General features: G+C 29.6%; 1 protein-coding gene across 1 annotated transcript in view; it reads left to right on the top strand.

Annotated features, from left to right (window-relative positions):
* Positions 1-18,762, top strand: part of LOC107442911 (cell adhesion molecule Dscam1) — a 152,774-nt gene that overhangs the window by 93,378 nt on the left and 40,634 nt on the right. The window contains exons 10-16 of the mRNA XM_071184002.1: positions 636-755; positions 1,569-1,742; positions 6,742-6,889; positions 8,997-9,000; positions 14,782-14,926; positions 17,682-17,813; positions 18,295-18,456. Coding sequence (XP_071040103.1) covers positions 636-755; positions 1,569-1,742; positions 6,742-6,889; positions 8,997-9,000; positions 14,782-14,926; positions 17,682-17,813; positions 18,295-18,456 — 885 coding nt within the window. The remainder of the gene's footprint in view (positions 1-635; positions 756-1,568; positions 1,743-6,741; positions 6,890-8,996; positions 9,001-14,781; positions 14,927-17,681; positions 17,814-18,294; positions 18,457-18,762) is intronic.

Raw genomic sequence — 18,762 nt, 5'->3', positions numbered from 1 at the left:
AGAACTGTAAGATTGCAATAAAAGTATAAATTTCAAACAGGTTTTACTCTTAGTTCATCACTTTTCGAGGCATTAAAATACGGATGGAATCGTCCCATCATCCCTCGAGCAAGAATCAATCCCATTTTGGTGTTGGTTTGTGATCAGATATGCTATTTACGTCTGGCCACAATGACCGTTGTCATAATAACATTTTAAACGAATGATGCTACTCTTAATTTTAGTTTTGATTTTCGCCTTCCATTTGGCATAGAAATTATTGACGAAAAAGTATTAACGCACCATCTCCTACACCATCATTTTATTTAATACCTATTTCATATTTTAACTAATAAGCTCTTCCGAATTTGAACATTTCTAGAAATAATTACACACCCTTAGAAGAATTCAAATGCTTAAGGATCAGTAAGGATATAAATGTATAATTAAAAATACCAAGAAACCATTTCTTTTAAAGCACTCTTAAATGATTCATTCAACGCAAAGAAATATTCATTCTAACACAAAGTATGATTTCAATACCATTAAATAGAAAATTGGAAACTAGAGTGCCAAATATCATTCTGAATTATTAATTGCATTCTCAATCGATTAAGATATTCAAAGTGATAAGTAATTGCTTTTTCTTCCAACAGTACCGCCAAGATGGGTTATCGAGCCAAGTGACACATACGCTATAGCTGGTCGATCAGCCATAATTGATTGCCAAGCAGACGGCGTGCCACAGCCACATGTGCGTTGGAAAGTCGCCACAGGTACTCATTTTCTTTCTATTCAGTACCAAAGGAGAAGTTGAAGATAAGAGAAAAGAAGAAATAAAGGAGTAGATTGCTTTATATATATTTTTTTTTGCTTCATTTTTGATAGTGGTGATGGGATGATTTATCAGATTATCAAATTTTTTTTGTAGAATTAAATTGTGAGGAAAATTGCTCGCTGCTGGTAATGGAGGAGTGAGATGTTAGAATGATGGAAAATTTCTTCATGATGATGAAGAAATATAGTTTTTATCTGCGTGAAATAAATGCTAAATTGCTTTTGAAGATTGCTTTTACGTGGTGCATTTGAGAAATGAAAGAAATATTGAGTGTATTGTAGTTTGAAGAAAAAAAGTTTTATTGTTTGTTTTCTATGACAGTTACTTTTAACTAAATGACTGTATTTGTTTAAGAGTTCAAAAGAAATGTATTTAAAAAGAAATAGTTTACAGACATGTTTTGTCAAGAAATAATTGTGTAATCAATATGTTTATCTACAAACTCAATTGCTTTTGCTACTTTATTTTGATGAATAATCATAATTGATCATATTTACAATAATGACTTACATATCACCTTTACTTATTTGATTATAATTAACTTTTTATTTAATTTTTTTAACTATTCATAAACCAAATTATCTTAAATTATCATAATATACTTTATTTTGATGATTAATCGTAATTTATCATATTTGCCATGATTACTAATGTATCACCTTTACTTATTTGATCATAATTCACTTTGACGAAACCTATATTTATAGTGAAAGGAGTTTAAATAATTTAAAAGCACATTATTTGCTTTCAGATCACCCTCCAAACAAATTTAAAACAATTGTCAGCAGTTCACACATTCATATTCTAGTCAATGGTTCTCTCAATTTTCGAAGCGTTGAAACGACAGATGCCGGGTTTTATCTGTGTGAAGCAAATAATGGTGTCGATTCTGGATTGAGTACAGTAGTTCGATTTACAGTTCACAGTAAGTAAAACACTGTATACGTTTGTAACATATTATGTTTATTGCAAAGTATTGAATTAATGAAATATAATTCCATACACGGTAATGAAAAAAAAAGGCAATAATTTTGAAAAACATCAAAATGCGTTGTGAAGTTGCTTATAGATTTCGAGAATTCCTCTCCCTACTAAAATCTGCAGCCGGCGAAGACGGGAAGGGAAAATTCCAAATATGCTTTTAATCATTTTTATTTAATTTTCGCACTTAAACCGCCACCCAATCATAATTTGAGATATTAAACGGGCGGTACATTATATTTTCTATTAATTTCTTCTAACAAAATTATACCAAACTTCTTTGTTTTATTCAATTAACGTTAAGATAATTTTTTTAGAGACATCAAAATCGGTTTTCATTAGTTCACATTGTAATAAAATGAAGTTTTAAAAAATTATGGAACTGAGAAGCGAGTAGTTTTAAATTTTGACTCAAAGCCGCTATACGTGTCATTTTATTGTTTTAAAGTGTTGGGGAAAATTTCATAGTTGCTCTAAAAACTATTAAGAGCTATTTCTCCAAATCTAAATAAAGCGATCTAATTATATTTCAATTTTTTGAAAAGTATATTGTTGTCTAATAATACTATTCAATGTTTAATAAGACTTCAAAAGTTTAATAAGTACAAAAAGTATCAAGAAAATATAAATTAAAAATGTAACTTATTAATTAATAATTAACTAGTAATAAATTAAATCCCAGATGGCCAGAGAAGCGGCATCTAGGAGGCTTTATTTATATCCCCCATGCCTAGCCATGCTTATTAGTTTTTCCTAGAAACTTTTGAAGCATAAATTGCCTACATACGTATCATTGCTTTAATACTATAGTTAAAGTTAAATTTGGAACTAGATAGAAAAATGCAGTTCAAAAATGTGTTCACAAATTGCAAAAAGGAAAAACAAAATCTTAACTAAGCATAAATTTCCACAAACTAAAATACATACTTACGTTCTGAATAATTAATTATTCTTATTATTTTCTTTAATTACACAAAATAATATAATTGGGTAGATTTTCCTTACTTTTAAGCATTAAAAACTGGGTTCACTTTTTACAATGTTCCAAATTATATCAATTTGGAAATAAGTGAAATATTTTAGTCTAACCTTACTTCAACTGAGAAAGCTCCCCACCATAATAAATCAATGATAACGTGAATCGGTACATGCAACTATCTCAAAATTATAAATTTTAATGTGGTCCCTAAAATTTAACCGATTTGTTTAAGTTTTTAGTGCTTATTTTAAAATAATTTATCTGGAACATTGGTGTTAAAAATGTAATAATTGGAAACAAACAGTGCTGCTCGAATGTGTTGAGGTGAACTGAGTTCGAATTCATGCGATTGGTCGATACGAGTACCAAACATAGCTCGCACCGACCACAGTACTGACATAAAATATCCTCAGTGATATACGGACCATGGGTAAGAGTCCCCTTGTTGTCAGGCTAACCGCCACGAAGACAATTTTCTCCCGATACTTGATGTAGGAGTTCTGTTGTCTTCTGGATTGGGTTCAAAATTACAAGGCAACAGAGTTGGACACTAATATTCGCAAACTTAAAATTGGGTCGGCTGTTCCACGACGGTTATAAGACTAAGATTGAGATAGAAATGCATTTTTTTAGACGCCATTTTAGTCTTGGTTGAAATACTTTCAAAAATCTTGCGCTCAGGAAGCGCATTTAAAACAACCAGGAACATGAACTGGCTGTCGTAGACGAAGTTGTTATAAAGTTTCTGTAGTGAGATAGTAAAAAAAAAATTGACAAATACACTTTACAAATTAATTAAAAATTAAGTTGTAAACTTATATTTTATATCATGCATATTCTTTATCATGCGTATTCCTTAATTAAGCAGTAGAAGTATTCCGCATAATGGTACTATTCAGAAGGTATGGACAAAATCGTTTAGCGGACACTTAGGAGCATAGGAAGAGATCCAAAATTTAGTACATATTACAGATTCGTTTTTAATATTAAATTATCTGGCTTCAACCTAATCACCAAAAAGACAGCTAAAATTTAATGCAACCCTGTAATTGAAAAATTTTGTAGTAAGAGAAATAAAGTAGATTAAAAAAAATTTAAAATGACTGCTAAATTTTGATATTCGATTTAGTAGCGATCCTGATTGAATTGATACGCTTGTATTGACGTCGCATTGATTGTTAACAACAAAAAAAAAGTATATGTATTCGCTTTTTGTAAAATATTGCAAATAATAAATAAATGATTTAATTTAAATATAGAAGGATTAAGAATGTTTAAACAATAAAATTTATGAAATTAAAGAAATTTTGATAGCTAGGAAATATGTAATGCCGAAAATAGTATCACAGTCCACTGAAAACAACCTGCAGGGGCGGGTGTTGAGCAACTTTCTGCATTGTTTAGAATAGATCATAAATTTATAAAAGGAGGCAATCTTCTGATACTATTTCCAAGAAATTAGCTTTCTAATGCTGTCAAGTAAATGGTATATTCCTGTCTGTTCATGCACAATAGCACTTTTTTATTTCCCGTACTCATTCGATTATGTTTCCTTCTGAAACGTATTTGTTATCTCGTCTTTATCCAATATAAGAAGAATGCATACACAAAATATTAAAAATTACTTTATAAATCAATAAAAATAAATTAGATAAAAAATTTTCGAAGGTAAATCTCTTTCACTTTATTTATTTTATGTAAAAACCCTTGATCCTAATCTAAGAAGGAAATCATTTTTACTAGTGAAATGAAACATTTGTTTTCTAATCTTATAAAACATGATGCTAAAAGCAAAATAAAATTAAACTCCAAAGTGTATTTGATTTCTATATTTATTTAAGAGTTTCATTTGAAATATATCTCTTACATCGTGTTTTATACGTACTTGAAAAGTAAAATTAAAAATTCTAATCTACATCTAGTAAATCGGAAATAACTGAGATGAATAAAGTTTTATCAAAATTACATTATTCGTTTTCTCCTTCTTTACACAAATAAATTTTTTAATTAAAATATTTGCATTTTGCAAAAAAAAAAAATAATGCAAGTAACAAAGTTAATTTCTGAACTCGAATAGAAAAACTGACTCTCCAACATTATATTTGTCTCACATTTTTACTCCAACGAAGTTTTATTGAAATGTTTAAAGGCTTATATTTATAAGAAGATAAAAATTTTTAATAAAATAAACAAACTGTTTGATTTTGAAATATTTACAATAATCCAAATCCTTTACTTTCGTCAAAGTTATACTTTATAAAATTAAAATTCATAAGACACTCAAAAATATTTCACACTTATTCTATGTGCTATACCTTGCATATTTCACTGAGGAAATATTTATTTCATATTCAAATATTTAAGCAGATTTTTTTTTAAATTTCAGTTTCGAGTCAAATATTTTTTTTAATACATCTCAAATAAACTAGAATTCGCGTATCTATTTTGTTTTTCGAAATTTAGATAACTCTCAGTGTAATTTTTTGAACCTGACTATTAAAAACTCCCTTTTCTGAATCTTGTTATCCAATAAAAGATTTGTTATGCATATATGAAAAATATATAAAGTTTGAAGTTATTTCATATGCATAAGCAAATAATCTTTATTTAAACGCGCACTTTTATTCATATGAATTACAATGATCTTTGGCTTAATCATGCGAGTGGTTGTAGAATTTGCTATAGATTTACGATAAATGCATTTTTGTAATACTTCTAATATTTAGTCCACAGCAGATTTTGCAGTCGGCTTTTTGTCCATACCTTTAAATAGAATTGCCATGTTTTACTATTTACCACGATATTTTGTCCATAGCTGATTCTGCCTGCCGTATTTTGTCCACGTAAGATTTCCCAAAATGTTATCCAAAATTAGTAAAAAAGTTTTAAAGAAGATTTATTAACCATATTGATACAAAGTATTAATAACATTCAATATATAAAAATGTCTGCATGAACTTTAACATGTTTTCTAACGACCAATTCAAATCCGATTAACTCTTTCTTTGTTAACATCAGTAAAGCAACTATTGTCACTTACTTGTGTATCCACAATGATTTCAATTAAATATCATCTGTGGTCTTGGGAAAAAAAGAAGTAATCACTTTAAGTCCAAGGTTGAAGATCCATGTAGCAGATAATGTCATATATTTTCGCATGAAAAATACGTATATTTCACCTTTAAATTTCACTAATCATTCGTAAAATTTATGTAAAACTGAAACGTCGACGAATATACGAATATTTTACAAACCTTTCTTATACGAATGTTTTACAAACCACTTTTTACTTCGTAAGAATGAGTACCGGGAGATGTAAGAATGAGTACTGGGAGATCCGTGACAGTTCTGTGTCTACTGTCTCTGTATTTTTAAATTGGGTCCTCTACACCAATGTTTGAAGCAGACTGAACGTGAGAATACTTCAAAGCTGATAGTCCCTTCAACTTAACCAAATTGATACGAAATTGGTTATAAATAATCAAAAAAATTTTTTTTTACTTTTATACATTTCATGATTATTATAAGAAAATAAAATATTACTACGTTTCGTGATTTTCGAAAGCTGGCAATACAACAACTATACAAGTTCATTAACGTTTTGAAATTACGAATTTGAATGATTTTGGATGGTCACACATCCATCTCAATTTTAGAATCATGCAGTATCTGTATTCAAGCATTTTTAACTACTAAGTAAGCAACATGATTTTAATTATCTCAAAGTCCATCACAATTCTATTCGAAACAAGAATTATAAATCTATTAAATAGGAATTATAATTCTATTCGAAATAAGAAACTAATAAATGCTTGGGGAGGAGATAAATTCATTGTTGATAGGAGATAAATGTATTATATGATTTTTAATCTCATTCATTCCCCTCAATTTAAGAATTATGCTATATATGTCTTCAGGCATTTTTAACTACACTTAGTAAGCATAATGATTTCAATATTTCTAGGTCCACCACAATTCTACTCAAAATTCATGGTATTAGGTGCTAGGAGAGGAGATAAATGCGTTATTGAATGCATAGCAAAAGGAGATCATCCAATCAGATTTTCTTGGAAAAGAAACAGTCAACTTGTTGAACCAACAGTTGAACCAAGGTAAGGATAACAGCAAATCTTATTTTTCTTCAAATGAAATATATTAAAACTCAAAACGTCGTCGTGTACTTTTAAATCTTAGGAGCTTAGTATATAAGAAAATAAAAATAAAAATATAAGAATTGATGCTTTGATAAATTAGAAATTAAGCCTTTAAAAATAACACAATCAGTTTTTCAATCACAGTTTTGCTCATTCCATTTGAAATCCATTTATTTATATAAGAACTTTTTATTTGTTTTTAATACATTGACGCAAACCGTACGAGTGATTGTTTTAGTCCACATGGCAGTCATGTTAGTTTCGCTATTAAAACTTTCTTCCCAATTGAAACAGCGTGAACTCTATTGTCCCCCTTTTTGGTGACCAGTTGACCTCTAAAGGCCTGTTTAGACGATCCAATTTCTTGGACATAGATTGATTGATATTAATGGAAACTTGTTTTGCTTTGAGCTTTGATCGCGTAAACAAACATCTAAGAGCTTGGTTCAACTTCTTGGACGATAGTAGAGCATGTTCTACTTTCCATCCAAGTTTTTTCTCCCTTAACCAATCAGTGTCTTAGGTTTTGTGACGCCGACAATCAGGCAGCAAATTATGTCATCTTCTTGTCTGTTTTCATATATTTTAGTCCAAATAAATTGATCTGTTGCGGTTTATTTGTGTTATTATGATTTTATTTGAATTTATTTAGTAATTTTAAACTTATGTAAGTATTATTTTATAATGTTGAATATGAACAATGCGCATGCGCAAGTTTTTCTTTCAACGAATCAGCGACATTCAAGAACTTGGATAGTGTCAACGAATCATCCAATTTCTTGGACAGAGAAATCCGTCCAGTTTCTCGGATTCAAGAAATTAGACCGTGTAAACAGGCCTTAAATGCCTTAAAACTCTATTTATTTCCAGAGGCAGAATTACATCTCAGCAGATGGCAGCACCATTCTACTCCAAATGTTTCTGCACCATGACTTCGACACCATTTGAGCTACACAATTTCGAAAATTTATTAACATGTGATACATTGATAGGCAATTCCTGCACTACTTAACTTTACACCTAAACCATTTCAATCCTTAATGTCAAAATTCCCATACATAAATATTATATAAATGCAATTACAAGTATATGAATTTTATTTTAAATGATGGTACACTGCAAAAAAATTCCGGATCAAATTACACTTTAACCTTTTGATACAGAATTATTATTAAGCAAATTCTTTATACTTTTTCATATTTTGTATTAATTTAGATCAAAATAAGTGAAAAATATTATTTTTTCAATTTTAAAAATTTTTTGTTATAAAATAAAGTATGAAACATTGGTATCTTTTTCAGCCTTAAAGGTAAAATCGTTCAAACACGGCTCACTTCCAAACACTAATTTTATAAATGTGCACTTATTTGCAGTTATTTAGATCTAAGAGACATTGTTATTCATCACAGAAGTTTATATAATTTACAAAATCATTTATTTAAAATTTTTTGAATATAAATAAAGAGAAATAACTTCCTTTTTGATTTTATATTTTTGTACAAATATGATTCCGATAATCTAACATATTTTTAGTAACAATTAGACTGTTTTTTACATTTAAAAAGTACTAAAATATATTTTTGCTTTTAATTAGAGCCTCAGAAAAATTGTACGAAAGGGACACAGTTGTTCCATCTCCATCAAAGGGATCAAGTATCGGCTGTTTGAGTGCATCATCCGTATAATTCCTTTACCAGTATAAGCCATTTTTACCGTAAAATATTATATCTAAAATTTCACATTATTATTTACGTAATTAGAGTGACTTAATGATTTCAAAGTAACAATTAAGGCATATCAGTAATATTACGATATATCAGTAGTATTACGATTTATCAGTAATATTGCGGTATATCAGTGATATCATTACATTACTGTAAAAAGTACCGGAGTCCTGAGTGCCAGTACTTTTCATCGTAATTTGATCTGGATTTTTTTGCAGTGCATTATACAAATTAAGCAACAAACCATTCTATAATTTTTTTATAATACAAGATCATAATTTAAAATTTATAATACAAAATCAATGGCTTGTTCATTAACTTTAAAAAAGAACAAAACGTAGATATGTAAGAGCTGACGATCGCTATTTTTTTACGTCTGGAAACAAATATGTGTAACAAGTGCTTTATGAATCCAATTAACAATTTTCAACTAGATCACATTTTAACAATTTAGTCGAAAACTATATCGTGCCATTTTTTCCAACAAGCGTTTTGATGGCTACTTTACAAATCTCAACTCAATCTTGCTTTAGTTTTGCAGATAAATTTAGACTTTACTGATTTAACCACTGCAATCTCCGATTAACCAATATTTATTATCTAAAAAATAAAATAAAAAAATTGACTATGAATACTATTTTTTTAAACTCAAATAATGATAATAATACTAACTGAAATCAATATAAAATATTAACATTTCCTTTATTAAGTGATAAATAATAAGTAAGTAATACAATTTGTTATAACAGTTATATGGAAATGCATATTTTTTCTAAAAATTTTTAAAAATTTCTTTTATAAGTTATAGTTTTGGTAAATGTTCATAAATTATTGTCTGAACATTAATTAATTTGCTTGAAGTTTATAAATATTATTCAGCTCTTAAAAATAATTGCATTATTATAAAGCTAAAAGAAATAAAAAGAGCAGCAAGGAAATTATTTTCTTAAACTAGCTAACATATTTATTTTACTTTACTTCATTAAATTAAGTTACCCGACTTAATTTATCTCACCTCAATATTCTTAAAACAAAAACTGTAAGTTTAATTAAATAATGTTCTATTTAACATAGTTAAATTAATTTTTCTATAGTTTTACCAGAAAACTAAACAACTTCTAACTTAACAGAATAAAATTTAATTTCGTCAACATGCAACCATTCAAGTAGAATATGGTCGTAGAAAACATTAAAAAAGATTAAAGGTAAAAAATATACTTTATAGTTTCGTGTCTTCTCCGACAAGAACATCTATCAGATGCGTTAAATGTTTCATATTTTAAAGAGTTTAAATATTTAAGATGAAAAATAAAAAAAAAAGTAGCAAACCCTATTTTTATTTTGGGTACCTTAAATGAAGTTTGAAAGCCACGTGAAGACAAGTGGCTCTTTGGGGAATAAAGAACTGAAATAGATTGATTGATGACATAATTAATCAAGTAATATGGATTCTGTAGCTAAGAAAAATGTCACAGAATTTTAAATTTCGGTTCGTAATCTTTCACTGAATATTTAAGCAACTTTATCGTTTATTAGTGACTCATTAGCATCGACTATTTTTGTCCTTGTAATTTAACTCTACCGCAGAAGTTTCATCAAATTAGGTAATATGTAAAAGTTTGAAACTTTTAATGAGAATAATAAATTACATAAAATTATTTTCACTTAAATTACCAATTAATTAATTCATACAGTATGCAGTAGGTAACACTTTTAAATTATATTACACATATATATANTATTTTTATTCTTTTGTTAGCCTGCATTCTGAAGGACACTTTCCCTGAATTTTTTTTTTCGTAAGCTGTAAAACAAACCTAAAATATACTGGGGACATGAAAAGGACTGTTTTTGTGAGAATTACCCATATATATATATTGATAAATTAGATAAAATAGATTAGATAATCAGATAAATTAAATTGATAAATTAGGTTAAAAGTTTTCTGTCTGCCTTAATTGCAACACAATATTTCGTTGAAAGTTAAAAGGTCACAACATATTTTAGATACATGTTTACATACTTTACATATTTACTTAGATATTTACAATACATATTTTAGATTTGGGATATCAGTTTATATATCCTACATTTATTTTTATTTAATGTTGTGTTTTTTATAAATATTTTTTTTCCCTTTTTTTTCCATTTTTTACAATAATTATTTCTTCCAATTGCCTAAATTGCCGTTTGTAAGGGGTAATGTAAGATTAGATTTAATTTTTCTCTTGGTTTCAAACGACGCATATTGACGGGAAATACATGGAAATATGCACACTCGACAAGCTTCTGGTATACACAAGGAATGCTCAATATAGCCTTGGTCGCATTAAAAAATCACAATATTAATTCCCTGAGGACCGGGATAGCCTGATTGGTAGAGCGTTGAACTCGTGCTCGTGATAACGAGAGTTTGATTTCGTTCGGCCAAAAACTCCCCTTGTATTAAATTATTACTGGGACACGTTAAATCTGTCGGAGTCAAAGTCACCCGTGTTCCCATAACAGATCACTACCTCTGGAGGTACAGATCCAGGAGTCCCCTTGTCTTCTGGATTGGGCTCAAAATTACGATGCTACGGAGTAAAATATTGGTAGTCGTAAACTCAAAATTTGGGTCGGCTGTTCAACGATGATTATGAAACAAAATAAAATACTAATTTTCTCGCAGACTGATAGACACGAATTTCGCACTCAGCTCGCACTGACCACGGAGCTGACGTAAAGTATCCTCAGTTGCAGACGGATTAAGGGCTAGAATCCCCTTGCCGTTAGGCCAACCGTTGATGGTTTTCGTGGTTATTCTACCCATTTAACGCAAATGCGAGTTTATTCGCTTAAAAAAATCTTCCAAGAAGGCAAATGTCTTCCAATACTTGATCCAGAAGTTCCCTTGTCCCTGGTTCAAAAATACAAGGTTACGGTGTAGAACATCAATAGTCGTAAACTCAAACATTTGTCGGCTGTTCAACGACGGTTGGAATAAAAAGTAAAACTGTAATTGTAAAATTGTTGTCTTCATGCTCATGTTCAATGGAATGTTTCTACCAATTCCTGTTACGACAGAAACAAATGCATTCCTACAGTGTCGTTGGCATTGGGGGTACAAAAACCTTATTCATGACAAGAACTTGCTTGTCATTAGGAGTGCATAAACCAGAACTTTCCTCTTACCTAGAAGCAAGCCATCATTGATCAGGAATTTTGTCACTGCAAATATTAAATTACCTCTAGGAATGCACAATCTTTTGTCCTTTTCAAGAATCAGTGTCACTTTCGGGGGAAATGTTTCTGTAACCCAAATTCAACAATTGCAGACCAGGGCATGGATGTTTCTTTCTCTCTCTGTGTTCTATGCCCTTTTTCCTGCGTGATTGTGTGAATGTAACCAGCCCTATAAACGGGTCTGTAGTTGTATGACGTGGGCGACGCTGCTCCACCGTCGTGGCTTAGCCATAGGTGCCCACAGGGTAACGATAAGAGAGAAGCAAATCTGGCATTTCTGAGGCCAATGGGAAATAGACCCAAGTCCCCGCGATTACCCAAAAAAAGGTCAACAATACTCAGGAAGTCAACAGGAATACATCAATGCTACTGTAACGGGCATTGAGAAAAATGTGCAATTGAATGCTTAATAACTGGGTTGCATGCCAGTCCCCAGTTTTGCATCTATTGAATATTTGTAGAATATACCAAAAAATTTTCGAGTATATTCATCCATATCTTTCCTTGTTTCTCGTGTCCTTGTACGTTATACTTGTATGTGAACAGCCTTTTGAAGATAGTTTAGTCATCGAAGATAGACATGTTAATTAAATTGAATGTAATGCAATACGAATATAAAAATTATACATTTTCTTTCTCACTTTTGGAAAATCAAAAGAAAGAAAAATGGGATTTCTGCAGAAAAATAATTGCATCCAATCATGTAGGGAAAACCTTTTTGTGTACTGTTAAATAACACTAGGGAACAATTTGTTTCCGTCCTCTGTTGCATGTTATCGTTTAAAAAATCATTTTTTTACATTCCTGTCACTAATTTCAAATTTGCCATTGGTTTCTTTACTTAAGTAACTGTTATTTTTTTTTTCAAATGGCATTTTTAGTCAATTTTTTGTCGACTTGTATAAATTTAAGAACTTTATATATAACTGGCGAACGCATAAATATTGCGACAAACTTCTAGGAGAGTTATGACTCATCATCAAGATTAAAATTGCATGGGAACCCATGCACGGGAATACGTCGTTACAATTTTTTTCATCCTCTATTTCCATGAAATTTTTTAACAAATCTTCGATACATTCCTGTCACCAATTTCAAATTTGCAATCGGTTTCTCTCTTTAAGTAACAGTTCTTTTTTTTTAAAAAAAAATGACAATTTTAGTTAATTTTTTGTCGACACGTACAAGATAAGAAAAAACTTTATTTTTACAGCAGACGAAAAGCATAAATGTTACAACAAACTTATAGGGTAGTTACGACACATCATCAAGACAAGATTAAAATTGCATAGGAACCCATGCACGGGAATGTAGTCATATGCCGATAGGGGCTTTTCAATTAAGAACTGTTTCTTTGTGTCTAGGTTTGAACAGCTCATGACAGAAAAGCACGCCCATCCGTACGACAACGACGCCATTTTCGGTCATGGATTCCCGTTTAGTTTTATTCCTGATAATGTGTCTTAGCTCTGGTAGAAATTTACGCAACCTCTTTTTTTTCGCGTAGAAATTTACGCAACATTTACGCAAATTCGTGTCATTTATAATTTTTTTTAAATTGTACATTTCGGCAAAAAAAGACTAAAAATGTCGTTTTTTTTAAAAAAAAATTATTTATCTTTAGGAGTGAAACTAATTTAAGCTTTGAAATTCTCACATTCAAATTAGGCAAGGTCAAAAGTTTGTATTAATGCAATAAAAATTTAGTTTCCAGGTGTAATCTTATTCCACATGATTATACACACTATCTGAGAAACTTTGGTGTAGCCAATCGGTAATATATCTTCCTTTTGCAGAAATTGTTTCATTGATATACACTTTGCCAAACCAAATAAGAATCGAAAGACTTTTATTTACTTTTTTCGAAATTTAATGGTTCAACAATCCAGAAAATATATACAATCAGTTAGTTTAAAAATACTCTGACTGAAGTTAGAAAATCTAAAGTAATCTTCCACTAGATTTATTAAAAATAGATTTCCTTTAAATCGATCAAAAAGTCAGAAGTCTAAGTGATTCATCATTGCTCAAAACTTTTCAAAAACGCATGATCGATGAATCCACAATCTGCCAGTTCCTAAATCGAAGATTTACTCCTCATTCTTTTCCCATTCGTCAACAAAGTTTTTATGCCAGACAAAAACTTTTATTCCTATGGAAAAGTGTTTCTTTGGTAGAATTGTTGATATGTGTGTTTTAAATCTTGGATGACGCTGTCGCAACTATCAGTAAAAGCTTTCTTCCCCATAGATCAACCATTTCTTTGTTCGCTTACGGTTACGACATGCATGATGCAGGTAATTCATTTTTAAATTTATGCCGTATGTCTTTCTTTTCTTTGAATTTAAAATGAATTATAAGAATTCTTTCCGTTATTTTCAACAAAATATATTTTTACCTTAAAAAAATATATTTTGGTGTACTTTAATGCTTTTTTTCAGAGTTTTAAAAATACTGTGCTTTGGTTTTGTTTCATAATTAAATATAAAACAGTCTTTGAAGTCTAATTTTTCAGAGAATTCTTTTTTTGATTTAAAAAAGTTCTTTTGAATGCTCTTATTGCATGTGTTCAAATTAAACGTTTAAATCTGTTTTTTTTATATAATGAATAAATTAAACATGCGAAATAAATTAAATGAGAAAAAAATTACGCAGCCCTCTTCGAAATAAAGGCTTAATTTTATAAAAATACAATCAACGAATGATTTTCATAAAAAAGGATTGAAAATACGACAAATAGGAATTGGATATTTCTCTTATTTATACTTTCTCAAAAGATTAAATAAATTGTCGGATATTGGTGAAATATAATTATATTGAACTATTCGTTTTGGAGAAAATCAAATCATTTGTTTTTCTTAACTTTCTTAGTGTTTTCTTGACCACGGAGCTGACGTAAAGTATCNAATAGAAGAAATAGTGGATCAAGGTATAAAAGCTTCTTTGGTTATAGAAAAAGCCGAAAGAAAGGATTCAGCTTTATTTGAGTGCATTGCAATGAATGAATTTGGAGAGGATACTATGAATATACAAGTTACTATAAAAGGTACTTACTGTATTATACTTTTTAAACATTAAACAAAATAAATTATCAATTAAAATTTGTTGTCACGAAATATTAAATACTTTAGCGTATAGTTTAGACAGATGATGGTTATTATATTTTTCAATACAGATAACTTAGTATAGTACCACGTTTTGTAAAATAGTATAATCCACACCTTCACCATGCTTTGTTTATATTGAGCATATAAATTAAAAAACGTTGTTGTTGTTAATGCCCTCTTGCCAATACGAGCAAGTCTGCTTTGAGAATTTAACCGATTTTTAAGGCAGAAGGTGCGCTTACTATTTTTCAATGGCACAATCTAAGGCCCAAATACAACTTCAACCATACATACGTCACAGCCCGTTTTACAGGAAAGATTCATTAATGCTCCTTTTATTCTTCCATAGATCTTAATTTTGACTTGAACCAGAAAATGATCAATCTACAATTCAGTACCCCCAGAGGTATTGCTTTGCTATGGGAACTTGTAGGACATATGGAAACTTGAGGGCATGAAATTCAGCCAACTGAAAACAGTTGTAACAAAACATTTATATAAAACTAATTTTAAAGCAATCATTATTAGAAGAGAGTATTCCAGTTTTATATACGCCTTGGTAAAATTTTTTGAAAGCAATAATTTCTCAAATATCGCAAAACTTAAAATGTTATTTGAGGAATTAAGAGTTAATAATTAAGGATGGTTATACAATCTACTGTACAGGGTTCCCAATTCACAGAGTTTCCCAAGGTAATAAAAAATAGGGTAACATCTTAACTATTGAGGCTACAAATAACTTTAATTATGTGCTTGAAGCTAATTAAATAAGAAAAATGCACAAATTTACTTATAATTGGAATTTTTATAAACATCGAAACTTTAATCCTCTGAAAACTTTCATTAATATAGTCAGAATTATTAAATAAATCAATTAATAATAAATTATAATTGATAAATTAATCAGCATTGAAACTGCTTGATTTGTAAAGCCCATTACTGGACGTAACATATTAGGGTTTTGCGTCCAACTGCGTATTTTAATCATAGAGCCTTATCATATTTTCTATAGCTGCTGCAAAAATAGTTATGATTGGCAAAAACTCCATTTATTGTTAAAATTTCGTGCATTTTTTATATGAATTTCAAATACCTCATTCAAATTATCTGTAGTTCCAATTTTAACTCATTTTACCAATACCATTCTTCTAATATGGAAAACTGATTTCTGACAAACTATGTATTTCATGGTTGCTATTATATTTATGGATTCCGACTGGACTCAACATAATTTTTCTCAAAAAGGCTCTATTAAAAAATAAATTTAAAGTAAAAATTAAAAATTTATAAGATATTTTTTAAAATAGTAGCAATTTTGAACCACAAATTTTTGATATCACGCTACAAGCTCTACAATAAATTGTAAAGCAATTTTTTTTTCCTAGATCAAAAATGTAATTACCTGTGTTACTACCTGGGTAAATTAGCATTATAATTAAAAAAAAACGAAATGAAACTAAATATATTGTTTAATATCGAACTTCTAAAGAAAAATTCTAAATATTCTTACTTAAAGTTTGATAAAAATAACAAATTTGAACTTAAACCTTAGTTTTTAGTTCAAAACATCGCTAACGTTATATGAGATTTGCATTCAAACATTTGAAGAATTTTATAATAAGCATTTTTTAGCGTAAAGAAAATTTCGCAAAGTCAGCGTTTTTCAGAAAAATCTGCAAGAAGTGCAAGAAATATTATGACAATATAATTCTGAAAAAAAAAGTTTATTTCTGAAATGAATTTTATAGGTCTTAAAAACATAATTTATTCAAATGAAAAAATTATTTTAGTTCAATTTTCACTTATTTTAAATTATTTTAGTTTAGTGAGTTCACTTTCTGCTTCGTCTGTTAGCATACGACAAAAACAATTATAACTTCATTTCTTTAATTCGAAGAAAATGAGTTTAAAGGGTTATGGAGAACTAATAAACTGAAATTCAGACATAAGTAAAACGAAGCTAAATTTTCATCGAAATTACCAATTTTCAGCCCGTAGGATACCTAAGAATTTTGAACATGATTGCATGCCTCCATCTGAATTCAAGTATTTTTTGTTAAAATTTTCTAGTACTGTAACATTTTGTATACAAAACCGAAAATTTATTACCCGTCGGCAAAATGTGTGTTGTTTTGGGTTATGGCGTGCGCACCTTATTTGGACGTCATCACACTTTTCAACTGTATTCAAGAGTAATAGCAAGCATTGCGCATGCGTCGTCATTGCATGCGTTGCTATGGGGACCGCTTCTGTTTGATAATTTTTTTAGAATTCTTTTTTTCACTTTTAATTTCGTTATGGCATTATTGGTTAGTTATTAGTTGGTGAGTTCATTTTTGAGATACGGGTCCAGAGAGATTCCATAAATACTTCTTGAGTTGTGCAAAAAAGAGAATTTTATCATTTGAACGATATATATATATTTTTTTGTTTTAACTAAGAACCAGAAATTCTAACCTGTAGCTTAAACTGGATCGTTTTCAATACTAATTTCGATGAATATTACAAATAAATGGGACCTAAACTGATTGATGCGGTCTTAAAAGTTATAGTTGAAGCAAGAAGAAAAAGTTTTTTTTTAAGAAAAATTAGGCGATCACAATTTTTTTAATTTTTCTTAGATATTTGATAGATAAAACTACCGTAATATTTTTAATTCATATTCACACCATTTCTACCTCTTTTCTGATGCAGATATCCCCGATGCTCCACAGAATCTAGAGGTGCATGATATATCAAGCCGCAGTATTAAACTTACCTGGGACAGACCATTTGATGGAAATGCTCCAATCAATCAGTATACAGTAATGTGGAGGGACTCTGATGGTAAGTTTCCCATTAAAGAACTAAAACTCATTAAACGTCTTTNTCGTTTTCAATACTAATTCCGGTGAATATTACAAATAAATGGGACCTAAACTGATAGACACGGTCTTAAACGTTGTAATTGAACCAAGAAGAAAAAGTTTTTTTAAAAAAGAATTAGGTGATCACAATTTTTTTTAATTTTCTTAGATATTTGATAGATAAAACTACCGTAATATTTTTAATTCATATTCACACCATTTCTACCTCTTTTCTGATGCAGATATTCCCGATGCTCCACAGAATCTAGAGGTGCATGATATATCAAGCCGCAGTATTAAACTCACCTGGGACAGACCATTTGATGGAAATGCTCCAATCAATCAGTATACAGTAATGTGGAGGGACTCTGATGGTAAGTTTCCCATTAAAGAACTAAAACTCATTAAACGTCTTTAAAAACATGAGTAAATTTAATTTATTTGACTTAACTTATTTTTAGGTAAAACGGTTGGTGGTCCTCTTACGGTGCATGGCACAGAAACAACAATAACGCTAAGAGGTTTAAAACCTAAAACAAGATACTTCTTCAAAGTGAAGTGCCTAAATAGTATTGGTGAGAGCCAATATGGTGCTGAAGTGGCAGCTACCACGTTGGAAGAACGTAGGTATAAAAATTTGTGAAAATTAAATAAGAGAAATAATAATGTGTAAGGATATACATAGACACGCACAACGCGTTACCGCTTTTATTTGAAAGCAACATTGAATTTTTATTCCATAAATAGCACTGGAAAATGAATTTTTGTTGCATTTATACAAATACTTGATCTTGTCTAGTTCGAGGAAGAGGATTTCACAGCTGGAAAGCATTTTGTTCCTAACTCTACTGACTTTTTCAAATGACATCTTAATCTATTTTTTTTTCTTCAAAATATAATTTTAATCCTTATTTATTATTATTTATTAT

Source organism: Parasteatoda tepidariorum, chromosome 8 (genome assembly GCF_043381705.1).
Source record: "Parasteatoda tepidariorum isolate YZ-2023 chromosome 8, CAS_Ptep_4.0, whole genome shotgun sequence".
In the NCBI taxonomy this organism is placed as follows: Eukaryota; Metazoa; Arthropoda; class Arachnida; order Araneae; family Theridiidae; genus Parasteatoda; species Parasteatoda tepidariorum.
Note: the sequence above shows the minus strand (reverse complement) of the source record. Positions and strands in the feature narration are given on the sequence as shown.